Raw genomic sequence first — 23,727 nt, 5'->3', positions numbered from 1 at the left:
GATTTAATCGTAGCGTGATTGTGTTCTTCTCTGGCTTCTGAGAACTTGGGCTTTTCCCTCAGATCTGTGTCCAAGGGAGGAACCCTTGCCAGGGTGGGTCCAGAAGAGAAGCGAGGGCCTGTGACAAGAGGGCGGTGGAACATTGTTAGCATTGCTGAGAAGGAACAAAACCAGCCTGGTCAATGAATAGGAAGATGATTACAGCACCGCTCGATCTCGCTTTACCTCATCGGGTTTTGATTGTTTTACTGAAAGGTTTGGTTTAGCGCGAGGGTGTGTGAAGGTATTCGTCAGGCCGAAAAGATGTTTTCTGCATTCCTATCGCACTAACTTAACTCGCCTAAACCATGCAATGCAAGGTACAGCTGGTTGTGCCAGGACCGCAACAAAGTGGTGTGCTTGCAGTGTTTCGAATGAGATCGCACGTAGCTACTGTGACTGCGACTTATTAAAGTGAATGATTGAGAGTAGATGAACAAAGGGTATTGTATGGATATGTACAAAAAGTCCTACAGCTCCTTTAGCAATAATAATAATAAAAAAAAAAAGGTTCTACTTCTATACAATCCCCATATGCACTCTGTGATACAATTACATACGATACATCCAATCACAGCTGTGTGTTTGTGCTGAGAGAGAGAGAGGTGAGAGAGAGTTTGACTGAGAGACCGAGAGATAGCGACTGAGAGTGAGAGATAGACACAGTCTGATTAGAGCTATTACAAAGAGAGAAAGTGGAGGGGGAAGTTGTGGAATGACAGATATGCACTGAATTCACAGAACCCAGGTATCATTAGTCTCACTGTCTCCACACCCAAACTGCACATACCAGCTTAACACGTCGGCCATAATGCCAAACCTGTTCGAGTCCTTGGCTTGTTCGGCCACTTCTTTTTTTTTTTTATTTCCGAGCCATGAGCATGAAATGAAGAAATTTTCACTTAATTAAACACGTGATAGGTCTATCTTGTCGATGTAAGGGTAGAGAGACTATAGCAATATTTTTCCACACACGATGGTGCTTAAGGTTTAATAACCACAATCTATCTATTGGTCTATTAGATCGGTGTATCTAATTAACTCGTACCACCACACACACACACACGCACGCACACACACACACGTTAACATGCTGATTCTGAGAATAAGCCACCAGCCAACTAACATCCGATCAAATGGTGGTCCTTTTCCTTGCTTGATGGACGATCGACATATATTACATAATGAAGCTACATGGCAGTTGTAGTGAATACAATGGCTTTGTTATTTGTTCACTTCCTGTTTCTGACCGTGTAACACCCATACGTGTGCCCATGGTGCTTCCGTCACATCCTCACTACGGGACCCTGATCGATCAGGGCCTCTGTGTTGTCCTGTTATGCACACAGATGGATGTATTATATCTTGACACACGCTATTTGCTGGAGAAAATCCGCAGCAGAGCATTATCACTGCCTTTCCCGAGACAAATGCCAGCACGCCCTGATTCCCTGAAGTGACCCTGGTTCAGTTTAGCAACTTGCTCATACGACATCAGCTTGATCACGTGACACCATTCTTTCTTTTGCCGCCATGAACCTGGCGCCGAGCGACATTTTCGCACCGTGACATCAAAGACTCTGAATACCATTTATAAATTGTTGATTACTGAAGGATAAACTCTGAACCATGACCTCTGACCCTGATTTCTACAGGTCTCAGGTGAGCGACCTGACCTTACTGATCGCACGCATGCAGAAGAATGCTGACACGGTGGAAAAAAACGTGCTGAGGGCCGAAGACCTGCTGGTCGTCGTGAGTCTACATTTATCTCTATCTCTATCTCTGCGCTATCACTGTGGCTGAGTCCAGAATGGCTCTAGGAGAAGTGAGCAGAGCAAGAGCCAGTGCTGTTTTACAAAGACGATTCTCAACTGTCATTTCTGCCTTGTTATGTCTTTCAGGATGCGGAAAACGACAAGAAAAACATCCCCTTTAAACACCAGAGTGAGAATTCCGAGTGCCTCTCCGAGGCCGAAGGGCTCCTCAAGGATCTCTTCCTGGATTTGGACAAAGCCAAGAAAATGAAACACCCACAGGCAGGAGAGATCGAGAAAGAGTGAGTACACAAACACCAATTGATAGATGTCCTGAATGAAAATGACAATCTTCCCACAAGATGCGTCTGGAGAGACAGTTCACATAAAAGTGCACAAGCTTCTCCATGTAGTAGTATCAATCCATGGATGACAACAAGAGGCGTGTCTGTTTTATCGTCTTATTACACAACACGCCCACTAAACTGCCTCCTAACGTTCGGAGGTTTCTTCTTACGCCATCTAGACGAATTATGTTCCCGATTCAACGATATTTAGCAAACACTGAAACAAATTTCAATTTACTCTAGAACCAAAGACTTAGAACGTTCCACTTCATTCATAATTAAACCTTTAATGGTATGAAAAATGAACGTGAAAACCAAAAGGTCATTTTATTAGACTATCTGGGACCATTATTTTTCTTTCTGTCCACAGTCTCTCCAAAGAATTGTTTACTATACTTGTCTTTTTGCTCTTTGCCTTTAAAAAAAAAAAAAAAAATAATAATTTATAAGCATGTAGAATTTTGTCAAAGCATATCACTATATTGTTTTGTTTATGTTTAATTATAATTCTAATGTGTTAATTAATAATATCGTACATGCAGATACACACTGTACACTATAGACTTTTTTCATGAAATTTTTTATTCTTTTATCTGCAACGCAGAAATATTTTGTTTAGTATACCCCAGATACTTTTTCCTTTTTTTTCTTCCCTGGTATTAATTTCGATCTGAATGCCCCAAGCTATTGATTAATTACAAACAAATCATTGATCATTAACCGTTTTATGAAATACTATAAATAGCAACGAGCCGGCCGCCTATAGATAAAGCCTACAGTAGATATCCAATATAGTATCATTAATAAACCTCAGCTTAGCTATATAAAGCCGCACAGAATAGGAATTCACAGACAAAACGTTTCACAATATTTATCTGAACCCTGAAGTAAGTGTGCGTTATACACTAGTTCACAGCATGGCCACTAGATGGCGCATGACATGTACCAGTACATATACAGCAAGGAAAAATGAGTGTCACGGTGTTATATACGTGTATGTGTGGCTTATAGGTTGTGATGCTGAAGCTGTGTTTGTATTTGTGTGTTAGTGTGAGTCGACTTCATGAGCGCTGGCTGAAGGACTGCGCGTTTTACCGTGATCTCTACAAGCAGATGAACGAGATCGGCCTGCAGCCGCGCATCAACTGGATCCAGGTGTTCAACCAGAAACAGGTAAGCAGCAACGGTGAAACAAGTGATCACGTCATAGCAGCTATAAGCAGTCAAAACCGCTCCATCCTTAAGGCTTTCCAATGTCGGGAAACATTTGTTACAAAGCGCTGACACTGGAGACTCCTTCCAAAAATCCGAAATAAAATTCTATTCACAGAAAACGTCACCGTATATAACAATCCTAATAATTACCATAATAATCCCCAGCTCTGAATTGGCTACATCACTCTCTCCCCTCCACTAATCGCTGGCGTGTGATGGGCATTCTTGCGCACGATGGCTGCTGCTGCATCATCCAGGTGGATGCTACACACCAGTGGTGATCGAGGAGACCCCCTTCCCCCCATACTGTATAAAGCGCTCCGAGTGTCTAGAAAAGCGCTCTATAAATGTAACCGTAAAAAAGAAAAATCAACATTACGCACGTTTTTAAATCCAGAATGTCTGCCGTCCAATTCCTTGTGTATGTCGTTACCATAGAAACCGTAACGTCTTACAACAAGCACATGCTCTTGTCATAGAAACTCAATCGACACATTCTGACCAATCAGAATTGAGCTTTCGGTAGCGCTGTGGTATAATATATGCGACATGCTTGCTATAGCGTTAAAGCCTTACCTACATATACATTTATAAATAAGACAATTATGTTTGATAAAAGTAGCTCTGCTTTCAGGTATAGTCTAAATAGAAGGTGCTATAGGTACCTATAGGGCTTGGCGATGTGACGTCACACTTCAGCAACTTGTCGCAAACCTGCCATACATATTGTTCGTATACAAGGCATTCATGCTACCTAGTAACTAGTGCGTACTAGTAATGATCAAGATATGGTGTATTGTCAGTGTATCGTAAGTAATTGTGTTTTAAAAAGCATACGACGGAATATCATTTGCGTCTACAGGGGGAAAACGATATGACCTGGAGCCGAAAGGTTACATATCCAAGATTGTTTTGCGTTTGTACCTGTTTAGAAGAACAGGGTGCAGCTCTCATTGCGCATTTGGGTCACACATTCCAAACAGGTCCAGGAATTTCTACCACTAGCCTCTTAGATCACTGACGCTTCAATACTGGGAATGTGAATGTCTCTCAGTGCCTCGCTATACGTGTGCGTGTTGCAGAAAGAGGTCAACTCCGAGGCGTACGGACCCACCATGGCGGAACTGGAGAAACAGATCGCAGCCCATAATATACTCCACAAGGAGATCGAAGCCTACAACACGCAGCTCAGCCCAGACAGCACCAGCTCTAAGGTCAGCCACATCCCATCCACTCAGACCACACGACAGACATCTTTCTTCAAAGTGTGTCGTCCTCAGAGCTCTCGTTTACGTCTCCGAGGTCGAACGCACATCTTAGCAGGGGAAAATATCCCGAATCTAGTCAGATCGATTAGAAGACCATTTCCTATTAGAACACCACGACAAACCAAACATACGATCATTAAGCCTGTTTCTGGACATATTTTTTATTCTATTGGCAGATCATTTAGAAATCAGTGCTTAAAATGAGCACAGTCGAACAAGAAAGCTTAAAAATAGTGAAACATGTCTAGAAGTAGGTTTAATAATCTTATATTGGGTTTATTGTAATGTTTTAATAGGAAATGCTAGATCGGTTTGACTATATTCAAGATATTTTAACTTGCTAAGATGTTTTTTTTTGCAGTACACCTCAGATTTGCAATATATTTTGATTAAATGAATGCTGATATCTCGCTTTATTGTTTTAGGAGGAATATGCTGCCCTCAAGAAGCAATACGGCAATCTGTTGGTAAGATCTTACTCTTTCGGTCTTAAAATGTTTGTTTTTTTTGTTTGTTTTACATCAGGAAGATTTGGAATGCTGATATTAAAGGAACAGTTCAGCAACAAAAGAGGAAGAAAAAAAAAAAATCCATTTGTATTTTTGGACGTTTCCTTTACCACGAATCTGAACATTTTCATCAAATTGTCAAAATCGAAAAGATTCGGAATAATAGTCGTCAGTGTCGCCCAAAACTTTTATACATGTGTTTCAAACTATTATTATTAATCGTGTTTTTTTATTTTTTTCCTGAACCGTTCCTTTACATAATGTGAATCGACGTGAATTTGTTTTGATTTTCCGAGGTATTTATCGTGAACGTTTTCCACATCTGTCTCATCGCTGCTTTTAACACCGGGTAATCAGAGCAAGCTAACTAAGAAGGCCTGCGTCCACGCGTGTGTTTTCTTGTCGTCGTGCAGGACAACTCGAAATGGCGCCAACACTACCTGAACAGCCTGTACGAGTACATGCACAGCTGTAATAAAGAGGTAGGCTACCTGAGCGACGAACAGGCGAAGATCCTCCAGCAGGACTGGAGCGACCGCATGGTGGATCCGCCGGACGTCCGGCGTCGCTACATGGTGAGGCTCTCGACTCCCGTTTATTTGACCCGTCCGGTCGCCGGCTTTAAAAGCGAGGCCGGGTGTTTTCCTTAACTCTGTGCTTTGCTTGTAGAACTTTAAAAACAACAGCCTGCTGTCTCACGAGAGCGAGGTGAACAAGCTGCAGGATGACGGAGATCGTCTGATCGAGATGAAACACCCTGCAGCAAGCACCGTTCAGGTGAGAGAATATAATCCTGTCGCGTGGATTAGAACGGACGTTCACGTCAGAACTTCGGAACGACATCAGGATGGAGAATCCAACAGCGCTGCGGTGTATTTTGATATGAATGCATCGTATCGCTTCTCCGTGAATGACTGATTAGACGTGATACGTGTCGACGTGGTGATTTTGTTTCCGGCGTTTTCTTTTTTGTGTACTGTAGGTAACTTGTATATTAATGGTACCGTTGGTGCTCTGCATATTGTTTGCTGTTGGACGAGGCTGAAACACCGAGTCTGACCGGTGACATTACCCGGTGATCGGTGCTCAATTTCAGCATGTGTTAAGTCTCTGTTTCATGTTTCAGGTTCACAGAGACACCCTGAGGAACGAATGGCAGAAATTTCTGAACCTCTGCATCTGCCAAGAAACACACCTGGACAATGTGGAGGATTACAAAAAGGTAACGGGATACAGGACAAGCACAGGACTTGAAAGTTAGCCAGCCTCGTAACGCCCTGGGTGTGGTGACGTGTCGGGGACACCGGACGCTCTCCGAAGGGGTCATTCATGGCGGGGTCACGTAGCGGTCAGACAAGACATCGAATTTCCCTCGTACGATTTACAGGCATGAATTTTAACCTGGAATTATGAGCTATAAAATGTATCGGGGGGGGGGAATATCGACAAAAGTTGGTCGTATTAATGTGCGATGGACCTTTTTGTTAAGACTCTACTGTGCAAAATATCGAGCGTGGGATTGATCATCTGAAGGTTTAATTGATTCCTACAATCATTTCTACAGGTCCTAGCTAGCTAGTGTTGAGTGACCGCTGCGGTTGCAGTAACTGATTAGAACTAATCAATTATTTAAGTCAGTAATACTCAGTCCCAATTTCAAAACTTGCTCACGTACAACACCTCGTCCTGAACAGCGTCCCCCTACCTCGACTCTCTCCCGAAGGCTCACGTTCCCTCACGCAATCCGCGGTCGATTAACGACCGACGCTTAACAGTTCCTTCAAACTAGAACCTTCACACTAACCGTCCCTCAGTGGTGGAATGAACTTCCAACCACAATCCGGACCGATGAATCTGTCACCATCTTCAAAAAAAACGTCTAAAGACCCACCTCTTCCGTGAACACGTAACTAACCCCTAACATGCCAACCCCCACATTTATTTTTTAAAAAAACAAAAAAACTACACTGCCTCTTACACCTCGACTTTGCACACTTTACTTCTCTAGAACTCAATGATAAATCTTGCACTGTAACACTACCTGTATCGTTCTCCGCTCGATACGTCACTTTGCTTGTGTTTCCTCGTAAACGCGTCTGCTAAATGCATAGATGTAAATGAATGCAAAATCAAGCAAACTCGGCGATATCGGGAGGAGCGTGCGATTTTCCAAAACTGCTGCAGATTTGACATCATCGCGACCCACGTCGAGCCCGAGCCCTCTTCGATTCGCGTGCGTCGCACCCGAGTACAGCTAAAAAGTTTATTCATTTACCAACACACGTCACTGCGAAAGAACTGTCCAGAACAATTTAGTGCAATTCAAGTCGTTCTCTTGGCGGGAACCGTCGCGAAAAAATCTCTGCGGATGCCATGCGCTAGTGGTTTTTGAGGAGACCCCCCTCCCCTAATGTGTTCCATACTCTAAAGCAGACTCCTGAGTTTTTCAAACCTGGAAGGCATTAAACACGTTCTCAACACTGCAAACATCTTAGCAAGTGAAATAATTGAACCAGCTTAAAATTAGCCCAATTATCTGCCAATAGAACAAGACTATGTCACGCTTGACAGTAGAACGCATAATCTTATACTTGCTTTATTGTCTCCTTATAATAGGACATAAAAGATACGTTTGACGTTAATAATAATAAATATTCCATAAATCTAAGGACTCAGTATCTGCACTCAGTATCTAGGCTGAGCCAGATTCTTTCGGCCCACTTATATTTTCCAGTACAAGTCGGATGAGCGGTTGGAAGTACAACTCGATTTGAGTATTTCCCTTGTTCATATCAGACAAAGGTTTCTGTTTCGTCTCTTCTATAAAATCACGGGTGTCAAAGTGGGATCTGTGACGAATAGCCAGGGAGTCCATGCTTGGAGAGTGAAATGGTAGAGATTATTCATGCTGTACAGTATATACGTATCATTTAGCCCATACTATGAGCCTTACCGGCGGTAAACAAACATCGAGCGCCTCGGGTTTCACGCGTACGAAGTACGTTCGAATTGATGCAGCGTATGTACTGTGTAAAATACTGACGTATATCATAGATATTTGATCTTTTTAAACCGTCTTTTCCGCGCACAGTACCAACTGGATACCGAGACTTTGTCTGAATCGTTGACGGGCCTCAGTTCCACTCTGGACCCCAAATCTCTTTCGAAAAAGTCCTACACCGAGACTCAGCTACAGCTAGAGGTAAGAGCCTATTAACTTTAAAAACATCAATATGATATCGTATAAGGGGGGGAAAGTGTGATGTGTGAAATAATACAAGTCTACCATGAGGCTTCCCGTAGGTCATTAAGCTACTTGGGTTGGGACATGAACTGCCTGCAGTGCACTGAGAGATTTCAGGACACTGTGTACTGAGTTTTGCAGTATGTAGGGAGTAGGCTGTGGTTTAATCGTTATCTTTCTTTCCCCTTTAATCCCTCGTGTCTCTCTCACTCTCTCTCAGGCAGAGGAAAGGCCTCTTCAGCGCAGTGAGCAACTCTTGGCAGATCTGAGAAAACGCAGCACCACCATCGCTCCTCTCAAACTCCGCCGCACAGCCCCGAACCGGTCCACCACCGTCGAGTCTCTGTGCGACTGGAGCACTCCCAAGGTGACTTAATCGAACACACTTTCCGCCGACGCGCTTCCGTCCGTTCACAACTGAGACAGAACCTCGCAGGACGTTTGGCCGACGAATGTCTGAATCTCCACACACTTGCGTCAATGCTATTTGCACATGAAGAGTTCTAAGCCGACAAGACCGCTAACAAGACCATCTAGAGCAGGCAGAGAGGGGAATAAAAACCCGAGCATATGTTGCGTATTATGTTATATGTAGCGTAACAACGAAGCAAACCGTTTCATTTTAAAGAGATCTCGGTTCCGCCACACTTTTTTTTTTTTTCGTCCTGTTGGCTTACAAGCCTAAGGATTGTGAACTCACAGGTCATAGTTCACGCAGATAACGTCAACGTGAGGCGTACGGCTACTAGAAACAAATGAAAACGAGAGACTTTTTACACCCCGTGCCCTTTCCTTTCCTTGATGTTGGCACGTCTGAACCGTTTCCTAATATTCCCAAAATACGTTACTCGGTTATACGAGTCTACATTAAAACGCAGAAGATGTAAACTTCACATTTCATTATTCCTTTAATCTACAGCTGCCGTACATCAAGGCGCCGGTCGTGATCCGAAACTCACGATTTAACCCCATTCGTTTTGTAGTTTTCGCCTAGTTCTAGCCTACAAAACCTTTGAAGCTTTTCACAGACCAACAAACGTTTGTTGATTTACAAATGCGATGTTATCATTTAAGTTTGCATGTTGCGGTGTATTCTCACACACACTCGCACACACGGTTTGATTTCCAGGCATCCGTATCCAGAGGCGAAAAGCTCACCCTGAGGTCCAACAGCAACAACGCGAACTGGGAAGTGCAATCAACCGACGGGGCCATCAACTCCTTTCCTGGAGTGTGCTTCCTGATTCCTCCACCCGACACAGAGGCCATTGACAAAGTGGATCTGTAAGTCTGATTCCGAACGGTGACGCGTGTGACGGCTTTTACGGCGTTAGATTATACAAAAAGTCTAAAGGAAACGATCATGTGGATACGGAGAAATATTCAGAACGTAATATACGTGGTTAATTCAAGGGTATATTTGAGAATGGAGTGGTCAGAATCGCGTGTTTGTGTGTGTGTGTGTGTGTGTGTGTGTGTGTGTGTAGGTTGGGCAAAGAGCTGGATGACCTGAAGAAAAGGCGTGCAGCAGTCAGGGCCTCATTGAAGACTCAGGTCCCTGAAACCGCACGAGCAGTGCAATCAGGTGAATAACTCACGCAGCACACGTACACACACACACACACACACTCCAAAAGCCAACACGCAGATGAGACACGTTATGCAAATATATGTTTGTTTGTGCTCCAGGTACTGTAGCCAGATCTCTGGACAACACTAAAGCTACAGAACTCAGTGGGCGTCTAAGTCAGTTGGACAAAGACCTGACCCTAGCAGAACTGGACATCCTGAACCGCATGAGAGCTCCACTGGACAGCAGCAACCCTGCTGGAGACCTTACTCACCGTCTGAAGGAACAAGAGGTAAGAAAGAAAATAAACGAGAGAAAAAAAAAAAAGATGAAAGATCGCGTTTTGGTCCACATTCAGGCTTTTCTGCCTATTACCAGCACTATGTGGGCAAAAGTTTGTGGACACCTGACCGTCACACCCATATGTGGGTCTTCCCCAATCTGTTACCACAAAGTTGGAAGATATGGCTTGGCAAGGTTGTTGTGTCCTGCACAGAACCTTGACCTCAACCCCACTGAACACCTTTAGGATGAACTGGAATGCTGACTGCACCCCAGGCCTCCTCACCCAACATCAGTGCCTGATCTCACTAATGCTCTTGTGACTCGAACTAACGAATGGGCAAATCCCCACCGCCACGTTCCAAAATCGATCGAAAAACCTTCCCAGGAGAGTGGAGGTTATTATAACAGCAAAGGGGGACTAAATCTGGAATGGTCAAAATGATTAAAAAGCATGTGCTGGTTAGGTGTCCACAAACTTTTGGCCATTTGGTACTTTGACACCTCATAAATCTATTTCACTAAAATTTCCCCATTGGTTAAAAACCTTGTTAACGAAGTGCGATTTCCTCACACAGCAAAAGCCACACTTCAGTCGAGTGGTTGGATAGCGACATGCTGTAGTCGTGTCGTTTTCACAGAAATGAATAGTAGAATATGTCAGAATCTCACCATGAGAACGGATTTCCCAGGTTGCCACATATACCGTATATAAGACATATAATTAACAGCTCTTGAATATGCACACGCAAGCATCTCGTGTCTCATTGTTCAATCATTCAAAGTTAAAGGACCGGTCTGTTCCCCTCACCCCAAATGTGGATCACCCATGAGATGTTTGGTGTATGACCGAATTATTTATTTATTTAACTTTTGCACTGGCGCTATGAGGATAATTATGGGTAACAAGTACTGGGAGTGTGCACAAAATTTTGAAAAATGGAATTCCAGGTGTGCCCAAAAGTTTGCATACCCCTTGCAGAATCAGCTAAATATTAATACCCATGTTGTTTATTTAGTGCTGAATAAGCTATTTCACATAGCTGACGTTTACATACAGTCCACAAGACAAGATAATAGCTGAATTTACACAAATTACCCCGTTCAAAAGTTTACACACGCTCGATTCTTAATACTGTGTGTCGTTACCTGGATGATCCACGACTGTGTTTATATTCTGCGAGAGTTGTTCATGAGTCCCTTGTTTGTCCTGAGCAGTTCTTCAGAAAAATCCTCCGGGTCCGGCACGTTCTTTACCTTTCCAGCATCCTCTGCATATTTTGAGACTCATGAGCAGTTATGTAAACTTGTAAACGGGATAACTTTTTATAAACTCGGCTATTGTCTTGTCTTGTGGACTATATGTAAACATCTCTTATGTGAAATAGCCAATTCAGGGCAGCATTAAATAAACAAAATGGGATTTTTATTCATATTTTGTTAACAGTATTAAGATTTAGCCGATTCTGCAATGGGTATGCAAACTTTTAGTCACAACTGTACATCATCTGTGCAACTATCAGCTCCCAGTACTTTTACAGCTTCAAACTTGGACGTTAAATAGATATATTTCAGTTATGTATCCATGTTATTCCATGTCCCTGCAGAAAGCTGCAGCAGCTCTGCGGCAGCTCGAGCAACAAAAGGCAGCTGTACAGAAGGAGCTCGATCCAATCGTATCCCAGGACTTCAACGGACCAGTATCATCCAGTTTTCCTGAGAGACTGAGCCAAACCAAAAACAAACAAGACAGCCTGGCTGCTCTTAATGACCTCTACACCAAAAAGTAGGCGGAAAAATAAAGCTTATAAAACATAATTGAGGACGTTTGTGGTTTAGTAGTATGATACAACTGTAGTGTATGGTCATATGTTCTACAGTTGCTCAATAAAAGATCTCACCCTTAAAATGAATGGATATTGTTGCAGGGCAAATGCATCCCTGAACTTGGAGAACCAAATAAGAAAGGTGGATGGAATCGTTTCTGGTTATGAGAAGCAGCTGAGTAAAGATGGGCCCGTTTCAGATTTTCCCAGCGCCCTCCAGAACCGCATCCACGAACTGCAAGTAAGCAAGGGAATTTGAGCATTTTCACGATGGTGTAAGCTGAAAAAGGTTTGACATCATAAACCTTAACGCCCTTGCTAGTGGGCCAATTTATTTTTTGTTGTTGTTAACCCTTTATAAACTTCCTCAGAGTCTGAAGAAAGATGTGGCTGCTGCCCAACCCGAGATGCAGAAGCTGAACAAGGAGCTGGAGACGACAGAAAAACTTTGCAGTTCCCTCCAGCAGGGATATCAGGAGTACTGCCCTGACATACGCAGGCAGGAGACTCAGGTTAAAAGCCTGCAGAACCGCTATGCTAACCTGAACAACCAGCTAGTCGATAGGTATGATTATAGCTCCAAACAAAATGAAGGGAATTAGCATCTTCTCACCAAGTGAATTGTTTCGTTCTAATTGAAACGTGATGATGAGGTTATTATTGTAATTAACTCAGTTTCACAATTATGCATAGGGAGAGCCTTTTGCAAGGGGCTAGCACCAAGAATAATGACTTCCAGAACGCTACCCAATCACTTGACACATTCCTGGACAATTTGCCCAACAACAAGGTCAGGCCCTCGGACAATCTATTCGAAGTCCAAACAAAGCAGGCTTCTCAAGAGGTCAGTGGACTTAATCTATATACGTGCACGACGATTGCTGCAACAATACTTTATCTGCCCAAATTACAGCTTATGAATAGTTAGCATCCATGATGATAAATTAAAAAAAAATATATATATATGTTTTGTTTTCCCACAGAGAGTAGTAGAGGACATTAAAAGGAAAGGTTATGAAGTGGACAGGATGGTCGATCTCTCTCAGGATCTGCAGGATATCCTCAATGTAAGCTTAAAGTTCTCTTTATTGTCAATGTACCATCTAAACGAACCCTAAATACCTTGGAGTCAACATGTACATTTCCCCTCCCCCCACTCTGTATAGGAATACGATATTAACTCTGACAAGTACAAAGCTACTCTGAAAAACCTTGACGCAGCAGATAGAAGGGTGTCCACCCCTACCCTGGCAGAGTCTGTAGCAAAACAGGTGAGACTTATTGAAAGTGTAACATCACGTCACCTAACCAAATCAAACGCAGTTCACGTTCATTACATTCCTTTTTTTTTCTGTGATGTAGGAAAAAGCTCTAGTGAACCGCTATGCTAATACATCGGCTGCAAACGACCAGCTTCTCAACCAGATGGACTTGGCCAAGACGCTTCTTGCACAGGTATAAATCCACCTCATTTAAATAAATAAATAAATAAATAACTGTTAATATACGATATATAAAACATTATATGCTTTCTGCCCCATTACTATGACACTCAAGTCTGTACCTCAAGTCGTTCTGGACAAAATATATATATATTTTAAAATATGTGATACATTTTGGGCGTTACCATTCAGAGGATTTGTGATGGCACATACAAACAAGACTCTGTATGATTGGATTTATTCTCTTGTTCCCATTCTATAGAAAGAGGAGAAAGTAGCCGTCGTACAGCAGCAGCAGCAACTGCAACAAAAAAGTATAGCCGAGGTCGATAGTCTACAGAGGCAACTCGGAGAAGAAATTGGCAGACGTACCCAGGTTGAAACTGAGCTTAGAGTGTTTCAAGACAGGATGATGTCCCTCAAGAGCAGAAGAGGTGTTGAACGTGTGGAAGAGAAGGAGGTTCTAAAATACTACCGTGATCCAAAGCTCGAGGCCGATTTAACTGACTTTCAGAAGAAAGTCCACGAGGAGGCCTTGCGGCGAACTACAACCCAAAGTGAGATTGAGGTGATCACCAGAAAGCTTTCTAGCATGGAAACAGAACTTAAGGGAGCTCAACCAAAACTGGTGACTAGAGAAGTGACCAAATACGAGAGAGACCCTCAGTTGGATGTGGAGGCTAAAAGGCTGAGGGAGGAGATAAACACATTGGTGAATGAGGTCAAAGTTGTCCAAAGTCAAGGAGGTCAACTAAAAACAGAGATGATACTCTTGGAGCAAAAGAGGCCCACTATCAAAGAAAGGGTGGTACAGAAAGAGGTTGTTCGAGTAGAGAAAGATCCTGAGATGCTGAAGGCTGTTATGTCATTTAAGATGGACATTGAAGATGAGGGTGAAAGGGCCCGGGCTTTGAACAACCTAATAGTTCAAACAAAGAGTCAAATCACCACTCTTGAGCGACTCATCCCTACTTTAGAGCCCAAATATGTGACCAAAGAAGTGAAGAAAGTTGAAACAGACCCTGCACTCATTAAGGAGGCTGCCAGTCTCCGAGCTAGCATCGATGAAGAGAGACATCAGAATAAATTGCTTCTTAATGAACTGACTGATCTTCAGGCACGGCATGTCAAAGTTGAGCAGCTTAAACAAAAGATAGACATCAAGGAGATTGTTAACGAGATCTACAGGATTTCCCCAGAGACTGAAGCAGAGATAGTACGTCTAAGGAGAGAACTCCAGGATGCTGTCAGGCAGAGTTCTGACTATGAAAGAAAGATCAGTTTGGTCAGAGTCGATTTGGAAGCTGTCCGCTCTCAGAAACCGACGATCGAGTATAAGGAAGTGGTTCAAGAGGTGGTGAAAGAAGAACGTAGTCCAGAGAACGTGAGAGAGATTCAAAAGCTCTCGGACCAAGTCTATTCCCTGCAAAGATCCTACAATTCCTTGCAAGATGAGCTGAACCGTCTCAAGAGAGAGCGGGATGAACTGAGAGCAGAGAAGTCAAAGATAGAGACTAAGGTGGTCACTAAAGAGGTGATCAAGCACATCAACGATCCACTCTTGGAGAAGGAAGCAGATCGTCTAAGGAAGGAGGTACGCGACGAGGCACAGACACGCAGAACCATAGAGGAAATGGTATACGATCTTCAGAACAAATACATACTGCTGGAGAGACAAAGACCAGAAGAGAAGTTGGTAGTACAAGAAGTGTTGAAATTGGAGAAAGATCCAAGGCAGCTTATAGACCTTGAGAGGCTGGGAAGGAGTCTGGATGAGGAATTAAGCAATCGTAGGAAGGCAGATCAGGAAGTGCAGCGACTAAGAGCTTTGATAGAGGATAAGGAGAGGACTATTAAGGAAAGTGACGTGAGGCAAAAGAAGATATTGGTGGAGACAGAGCTATCACAAATTAAATACCGTATCAACGAGCTAGAGAATGCACCACCACCAGTCCAGGAGAATATTGTCATGGAGGAAGTTCTGAAAGTAGAGAGGGATCCAAAACTGGAAAAACTGACCAGTGGCCTGAGGACAGACTTCGACAAAGAGAGCAATGATGTCATGAGGCTGGAGCGAGACATCAGGAATTTGAAAATCCAGATCGACATCCTGCAAAAAGAGAAATCTTTTGAGAGAACAGTCTACAAAGAGGTGGTCAGGGTAGAAAAAGACCCAGCAGTAGAAACTCAGCTCTCTCGCTTTAGAGAGCAGGTGCTCCAGCAGAGAAACGCCAGGTTAGATGTCGAGGACGAAATCCGTCGTCTTAAGGAGAAACAGGAGCGGCTGCGAAGCAGAAGTACGATGACTTCTCAAGAGGAGACTAATCTTGTATATCAAAGGGATTCCCTTCTAAAAGAAAAACAGGATCTCCAACGACAACTGAGAACTCTGGAGAGCGAGCAGAAAGAAACCAGCATCTCATTCCAGCAGCACTCCAGACTAATGAGCGAAAGATCTCAAATGAACAGGCAGAAGAGCATAAAGATGGAGTCTGATGTTCAGCGCTTGGAGAGAGAAATTCTGGACGAGAAGGATAGGATTTACAAGCGGGAAAAGACCATCACAGAGCTCAGGAACAGCTTGAAAAAAGAGGAAAGTGCTTCAGAAACGCGTACGCAGGAGAAAAACATCTCCACCAAAATTAGCATCCTGGACCCTGAAACTGGTAAAGACATGTCACCCTATGATGCTTACATCCAAGGGCTGATTGATCGTACCCAGTACATCAATTTGCAGGAATTGGAATGTGACTGGGAGGAGATCACCACATTGGGACCTGATGGGGAGATGTCTGTATTGCAAGATCGCAAGAGCGGCAAGCAATATTCCATCAAATCTGCTCTCAGAGATGGCAAACTGACTCAACATCAATTACAGCAATACAAAGATGGAAAGATGCCCATCTCAGAGTTTGCCCTTCTCGTGGCTGGAGAAAAGAATAAGCTGTCTTCAATCACATCAGCTACCAGCCAAAGAACTTCGCAGAAACCCCCCTCATATACCAAAAGCATCACCAATACCCTTGATGAACTACCCCCTATTTGTGGAGTTTACGATAACGATACCAATGCAAGCATTTCAGTGCGCTCGGCCCTGGCCCGAAAGATGATCGACCCCACTACAGCCCAAAGGTTGTTGGAGGCACAAGCGGCCACTGGCGGTATTGTGGACGTTAACAACAGAGAAAGATATTCGGTCCATAAAGCAGTAGATCGAAGCCTGATCGACTCCACCCAGCTGCAGCAGTTGCTCAACGCCCAGAAAGCCTTCACCGGGGTTGAAGATCCAGTAACTAAAGCACGTCTGTCAGTTGGAGAGGCTGTTCAGAAGGGGTGGATGCCTAAAGACAATGCCATGCGTTACATGCAGGTGCAGTACCTGACCGGTGGCCTCGTCAACCCCAACCAAGCAGGCCGTATAAGCATTGTAGATGCAGCCAAAGGCAAATTGATCGACAATGCAATGATGAGAGAGCTTCAGGACGAGGCAAACTACACCAAGGACCTAGTGGACCCAATTACAAAGAAGAAAATCAGCTACCAGCAGGCGATGGCACTCTGCAAGAACGACCCATATTCAGGCCTCCCGATGCTTCCTGCACAATCCACGGATGCCGGCTACATGCCTTCGTACAAGAGCCACAGATACAGCAACTACTCTTAAGACACGTTTACAGCCAGAGTGAAGAGCATTGCAGTTTCTGGAGATTCTTTTCAAACGAACTGTAATTCACTCAGCGCAAACCGTTCATATTTATACTAATAATGATCAGATTGTTGTAAATCTCAGGACAAAAAGATGCCAAGTCACACTACATTATTAACATACTGATATTTGAGCACACAAAAGTGTCTCGACGTTAGTACTAATATTTCACAGCTAATAGGGATTACTCAGCATTTGGCTTATTATGCTATCTGGCATGCACTCGTTCTTTTTAATATAAATAACTTATCACAGTTTGGATAAACAGCATTCATTTAAGGGCTTTGACTGCTGCTGTGGAGATATTTGTTTACTTTATTTGCATGATGTGAGGAATAACCATATATTCATCTGACAAGCTTAATGGTTATGAAAAAAAAAAAAAAAATCTTTCACTGTTTATTTTACTTGGGATGATGGGATGGGTATCCCCCCCCCCCCCCCCTTATTTGCTTAAAATATCAATAACTATTCACCCATCATGACAATGTTAAAAAATACCACTGTTCATTAAAATGTTCAAAAAAAAAAAAAAAGGGATCTTGTCTTGTTAATACAGGAGCACATAAAACAACCAGTACATAATACTTTACTGAGTTTGGTTTGAAAATAATATACAGTTTATTCGTTTTACACACATGAACACTGCACAAAAGCAGACTTTTACATGATCTGTACATACATGGATTCATTTTTTTCCATCCCTGGCACACATTAAAATCTGATGTACTCCAAGCCACCCATGTTAATTTATACCAATGACCCGGTGGCATTTTATCTTGATGAAGTTAAATCTAGCATTGCATAAAGTTATTACTTTTAAGTCTGCTACTTCCAATGTAAATCTGTATAATAGCTTTGTCATCAAGATCATCATCCATTGTGGTATTTTCCATACCACTTATCCCACACAGGGTCGTGGGGAATACCGGAGCCGATCTCAGGGTACTCGGGGTCCTGGACGGGGTGCCAACTCATTGCGTGGCACAACCGCACACTCATTCACACATTACGGACAATTTGGAAACGCCAATCGGTCTACGGTGCACGTCTCTGACCTGGGGGAGGAAACCGGAATACCGGGAGGAAACCCACGAAGCGCGGGGAGAACATGCCAGCTCCGTGCACACAGGGCGTAGGTGAGATTCCAAACCGCAAATTGCGATTCCACTAAAGTGTTTTACACGGTCTTTCACAATGACGGTTGTTGGTAAATAAGACCTTTTAGCTGTACTCATGTTAGACGCACGTGAATCGGAGAGGGCTAAGGCTGAATTCGCATTGTGATGATGTCACATGACGAGTCTTGGTCCAAATCTGTGGAAAATATCACGGCAATATACTTAATGATTAACTGTTTTTTTAAAAAAATAGTACTAAAACTGTAGACCATTAATTATCTCTTATGCATGAGTATTTTAGGAAAATTTCTCGTATATTGCTTTAAACAGTCTTGGTGTCTAATGGAAGTGCTAATAATGGATATTTTCTTTCATTTTATAATGGCATTTTAACAATCATGGATTTACATTCCCCGACTCTACTTTTATATCATTTGACCCAAGAAACAAGACTGATCTTTCCCACTGTATATTTCCATGTGATATGGTTGTTTGGAAATTGATGTTACCATGCATCAGCCTCGTCATTTCGTTCCCTGAAAAATGTCCTCTGTTCGTTTACGGCCTTCTGTAGCAGTGCAACGTCGACGCCGTCCACACAATTAAAGACCCGTGCACGCACAACGGCTTCACTGTCCCCTGAAAGCAGAATAAGCAGGACCGTTGAGTCGTTTGATTATCGTGTATTAACCATGAACAACAACAACAAAAAAATGCACAATGAAAATACAGACATACCCTGTGACTTTTCAAGCTCTCCAAGTACAATATATTGAGCCCCAATTATCGGATCAAAAGGCTCAACAAAGGTAGTCTGTATTGACACCTGGTACTGCACTGATGCATGATGGGATGTGAGAATGGCTTTGGATTCCTCCGGCAGATAATCGGTAAGTCTAAGGGGTAAAACATTCAAACACACACATAAGAACACTGTGAAGATGGAAACAGTGGGTGAGCAATATCGAAATCTTGTTATAATCATCGTTTACATGGAGGTGTTATCGGCATTCTTCGAGCACTGATCAACTGGATATTTCATTTAAAAAAATATCATTAAAGTTCCCCAGAGTGATTGGAATTGGTGGAAAGCATACCAAGAAAGTCCATTTAAATCTCTGGTCCTGGATCACCTTCCCTGCTCTCATATGCTCACTTCAAGTCAGGAAGGGCTGTGAATTAGCCGATTAGTCGAATCAGGCTTGTTAGACCACATGGAGGACACCCTGGTCAGGATCACTGTGGATCCGGAGCCTACACTGGGTGCAAGGTGGGACCCCAGTACAGCCAATCCGCCTACCTGCATGTTTCCATACATAGTTGGAAAACGGATCCCCTTTTTTGTACTTTGTAGACAAAATGCCCAGAGCCTGTTCATTTATTTTAGTACTACCCATTTTGGAAAAAACTTTGTCAAAACCTTTGCGGTTTTATCACTACAGATATTTCCGGACTTTTTTTGATTATTATGGAAATGTGTATTCGGATAAAGATACACTATATGGTCGAACGTATGCGGACACTGCTCCTAATGACCGAGTTCATTTGCCTCAGCCACACTCATTGCTAACAGGTGCACAAAATCAAGCCAATAATCATGCAATTTCTAAAGATACACATTAGTGGTAGAACATGTCATACTAAAGAACTCCGTGACATTAATGCCAGATGCCAACTCTGTCACAGGTCAGTTTGTGAAACGTCAGCCCTAGTATAGTGCTATTATTGAGAAATAGAACCATCCAAGAACAACAGATCAGCCATGCAAACTCACAGAGTTGGGCCACCGAGTGCTGAAGCATGTAGTGTTTGAAAATCACCATTCCTCTGTTGCATCAGTCACTTGAGTTCCAAACTGCCTCTGGATGCAATATCAACACAAGAACTGTGATAAATGCTTCATGAAATGGGTTTCCATAGCCAAGCAAGGGCACACAAGCCTAAGATGTGCAATGCCAAGCATAAGTTGGAGTGGTGTACATCACACCAGCACTGGACACTGGAGCAGTGGATACATGCTCGGATCACCTTTCACTATCTGGTAGTCTGATGGACGAATCTGGGTTTGACAGATGCCATGACAATGGTATCTACTGGAATGGATAGTACCAAGAGTAAAGTTTGGTGGAGAAGGGATAATATTCTAGGGCTGATTTTCAGGGTTTGGGCCCATTAGTTCCTGGGAAGGGCGATGTTAATGCTACAGCATACAAAGCCATTTTAGACAACTGTATGTTTCAAACTTTGTAGCAACAGTTTGGCAAAGGCCCTTTCGTGTTCCAGCATGACTGTACCCCTGTGCACAAGGTGAGGTCCATAAACACATGGTTTGATGTATTTGGTGTGGAGGAACTTCAGTAGCCTGCACAAAGCCCTGACCTCAAGCCCACTGAAAACCTTGGAATGAATTGGAAATTGATTGCTAGCCAGGACTTCTCGTTCAAAATCTGCGTGACCTCACAAATTCCCTTTTGACTGAATGTGAAATTCTTGATAGCTTTCTGAGAAGAGCGGAGGTTGTTATAGCTGCTAGGGCATATGTCCATAAACATACAATTTGAGATGGCATGTTTGATGTTACAAAGATCTGTAATCTATTAAAAGTTATTTGATGTGTTGGTCATTTCCACTGAAACAGGAAGTCAAGGCAGGACATATCGAGTGGCTCCTCCCCCTTTTTTAAATAACCAATAGAGTGTTTAGCTTACCTCACAGCCTGGGCTCAGCCGTACTTGACAGTTAGTACCATGGACGCAAGACGGAGAAATAATCTGATTAAATTCAAGCCGTTTCATTGTTAACCAACTTACAGTTGTGAAACTGAATAAAACGCACCTGTTCGAACAGACAGAGACACATTTACAACCTAGACTTGCTGATATGATTTGTCTCGTGCAGGAATGGCAATTTTGGCAGGGTGATATTTATAATGTTGGATCGGGACACTTCAGATTCTAGACAGCATTTGATTGGACAGAAAATCTGATGAGACGCTAAAGTGCAGAATGATGTCATCAAAACCGTTGATCTGTATTGGTGGTAGAGAGACGGTAAATTTTAAAATGCATACAATTCAACTTTATTTGTATAGCACTTTTACAATGGACATTGTCTCAAAGCAGCTTTACAGAAACATATAAACACAGGGTGAATTGAAAATGGAACTGAAAAACTTAATTGAGTTGAAAAATGCATACATCTTCTAAAACAGAACAAAAAAAAAGATACGGCCATAGCTTCAACTGAACCTTTTCTAAATAACTACCATGTTGGCACTTTGTTAGCAAAGCTAGATATCGTAATCCACCGTATTGTGATGTTTTCAAATATTCGTCACATGATCTGTTTTGCATCTCTGATTGGCAAACCCTAATCAATCTGTTATTATAGAATATATAAGAAAGTATAATCTAATAACCAATATGTGTTAACAAGCATAATCCATATGTATATTCAATACTTAGAAGCATAATCTAAAACCGTAGAATACATCGTAATCAGATTATATTCTACGTGTGTACTGAGTTAGAAGAGTCTTGTGTTTCTCTCCCTCTCTTTACAGCAGTAAATCAGCATTTAGACAGCTTGTTAGAAGAATCCTGTGTTGTTGTTTTCTCTGCATAAGCAACATCTCCCCACAGCAATAAATTAGCATTTAGAGGCAAATTAAAGCAAATCTGAGGTCTGGAAAGCACCATACTTTTGAGCATCATCTGGAATGAAAGCCAAAGAACCGAACATGGGAAACTTTTTGTAAAAAAAACAAACAAACTACTAACTGTGCTTGCGCCATGAATATAAGCAAACATAGAGACATGGATATTTAATTGTAGCGAACGAAATTAGGTTTGTTTTAAGAGAAAGGTAAAAACCCGTCTAGAAATGATCTCATTCAGTGCGTTTACACGGACAACAATAATCCACTATTAACCCGATTTAGACGATAGTGCGATTAAGAAACTACCATGTAAACAGCTATTTTTAATTACCTTAATCTGATTAAGGTCCTACTCGAAGTAAACACTAACCGAATTAAGACAGGTGGAGTATTCCTGTTTTAGTCGCATTATGGACGTGCATTACAGACATGTAGACACCTTAATCACATTATTAACGTCGTGTGGGAGTTTTCATCGCAATTTGCGATGAGACACGATCACACATGGCAGTGCTCAACATTTTACATCGAACAAGAGAGTTCGGCTGCGTCCCAAACCGCATACTTGCCTACTATAGGCCTGTAGTGGGGAAAAATACATGCATCTCGGCTACTATATGGACGGTAAGTACGCGGTTTGGGACGCAGCCCACGGCTTCAAGCAGTCGTCTATTTGCACGCACAGCATGACAAATAATTAACCCCACTTGAAGCGTTCGTTAAAAAAATTAAATAAAAACACCCAAAACTGTATACGGTACCACAACGAAGACGCACTGTATGTTGATACGTGAAATTCTGGAGGGACGTCGGACGGCGTGGCGCGGTGACGTAATGACGTGTGCCGTTAATCTAATTATGTTCTATAACATGTAAAACGGGAACATGACAGGAGTATTCTAAAAGCGACTCATGTAAACACCTTAATCACATTATTATCTTACTCAGAGTAAGGTCAATAACTAGATTACTACTGTTCATGTAAACGTAGTCAGTGTTTTAGAAAGGTATAAAAGCCCATGCATGTTGATATGATTTCGGACTGAGCACAGAGGTCTCACTTTATTTGTTTTAAATAAAGTTTGGGTTCTCTTGACATCCATAACCCCTGGTCTCTGGAAATTGGTTTTTGACTTAGGTTGGAGAGATTTTTCCACTACATTATTCAATACAGATAATGTACCTGCCAAACGTCCGTATAGAGGCTCCATCTTTTACCAGGTCAGAGTTCATTTCCCACAGGAAGTGAAAGACTGCAGCCGCAGGAAGAACCATTACTACATGAAGAGTGCTATGTAAATGTAGCTAACGTTTCTCCAGTTTATAAAAGTACAGCTTTTTTTTGGTCTGAATTTAGTCTTGCGTAATAAAACGTTAAGTTTATCCACTAAAATATGACATGTTTGAACTGAAGCTATTCCACAGCCCGAGAGAGAGAAAGAGTTGAGTCAACTCCGTTTACTCCATTGGTTTTACACAGCAATGGCGGATCGTGGAGCCTCTCAATAGTTCCCGGAAGTTAGCATTAAATACTAGCCGAGCAGATAGTTTGTGAAGTTCTCTTAAAAAGTAAGATGTTTAAAGATTAGTATTGGATATTGTTAGTAGATCTGAATCAAGGGCTCTGCGCTACTCGTGCTACACAACAAACAGCACCCAATCAAATACTCCTCAAACGTCCACTCCTTCCTCCCCTGGACTCTTATTGGCTGAAAAATGTCAGACGGGAAAATAAAAATCACG

General features: G+C 42.5%; 2 protein-coding genes across 3 annotated transcripts in view; one reads left to right on the top strand and one right to left on the bottom strand.

The window, feature by feature from the left end:
• The window catches only part of evpla (envoplakin a), a 19,688-nt gene extending 1,966 nt beyond the window's left edge, over nt 1–17,722 (top strand). Inside the window, exons 2-22 of the mRNA XM_017482132.3 lie at nt 1,695–1,794; nt 1,944–2,098; nt 3,193–3,316; nt 4,441–4,572; nt 5,052–5,093; nt 5,549–5,710; nt 5,805–5,912; nt 6,262–6,357; nt 8,227–8,337; nt 8,600–8,746; nt 9,509–9,663; nt 9,867–9,964; nt 10,069–10,241; nt 11,839–12,017; nt 12,160–12,298; nt 12,429–12,622; nt 12,751–12,901; nt 13,041–13,124; nt 13,224–13,328; nt 13,420–13,512; nt 13,762–17,722. Of these exons, the coding sequence (XP_017337621.1) occupies nt 1,695–1,794; nt 1,944–2,098; nt 3,193–3,316; nt 4,441–4,572; nt 5,052–5,093; nt 5,549–5,710; nt 5,805–5,912; nt 6,262–6,357; nt 8,227–8,337; nt 8,600–8,746; nt 9,509–9,663; nt 9,867–9,964; nt 10,069–10,241; nt 11,839–12,017; nt 12,160–12,298; nt 12,429–12,622; nt 12,751–12,901; nt 13,041–13,124; nt 13,224–13,328; nt 13,420–13,512; nt 13,762–17,163 (5,950 nt within the window). The 3' untranslated portion in view covers nt 17,164–17,722. The remainder of the gene's footprint in view (nt 1–1,694; nt 1,795–1,943; nt 2,099–3,192; nt 3,317–4,440; nt 4,573–5,051; nt 5,094–5,548; nt 5,711–5,804; nt 5,913–6,261; nt 6,358–8,226; nt 8,338–8,599; nt 8,747–9,508; nt 9,664–9,866; nt 9,965–10,068; nt 10,242–11,838; nt 12,018–12,159; nt 12,299–12,428; nt 12,623–12,750; nt 12,902–13,040; nt 13,125–13,223; nt 13,329–13,419; nt 13,513–13,761) is intronic.
• On the bottom strand, nt 17,637–23,709 carry ten1 (TEN1 subunit of CST complex). 2 transcript variants are annotated; one of them, XM_017482136.3, is made up of 4 exons: nt 23,168–23,709; nt 19,065–19,222; nt 18,836–18,965; nt 17,637–18,522 (listed from the first exon to the last, which is right to left on the bottom strand). In XM_017482136.3, coding segments are annotated over exons 1-4 (381 nt in total). In that variant the 5' UTR covers nt 23,260–23,709; the 3' UTR covers nt 17,637–18,521. The 2 variants fall into 2 exon arrangements, with proteins under 2 accessions (XP_017337625.1, XP_017337626.1); XM_017482137.3 differs by lacking the exon at nt 23,168–23,709 and adding an exon at nt 20,101–21,026.
• Nucleotides 23,710–23,727: the final 18 nt, after the last annotated feature.

Source organism: Ictalurus punctatus, chromosome 12, assembly GCF_001660625.3.
Source record: "Ictalurus punctatus breed USDA103 chromosome 12, Coco_2.0, whole genome shotgun sequence".
NCBI lineage: Eukaryota > Metazoa > Chordata > Actinopteri > Siluriformes > Ictaluridae > Ictalurus > Ictalurus punctatus.
The sequence above is the reverse complement of the archived record's forward strand: the minus strand, read 5'-3'. Positions and strand labels throughout refer to the sequence as shown.

Bases quoted from the DNA above. Each gene is read 5' to 3' on its own strand.
- ten1 (XM_017482136.3), bottom strand. From the start codon at position 23,259: ATGGTTCTTCCTGCGGCTGCAGTCTTTCACTTCCTGTGGGAAATGAAC. The intron at 19,223-23,167 runs GTACATTATCTG...TTTACCCCTTAG, and splicing joins TCTATACGGACGTTTGGCAG to ACTTACCGATTATCTGCCGG. The intron at 18,966-19,064 runs GTATGTCTGTAT...TTCTGCTTTCAG, and splicing joins AGAGCTTGAAAAGTCACAGG to GGGACAGTGAAGCCGTTGTG.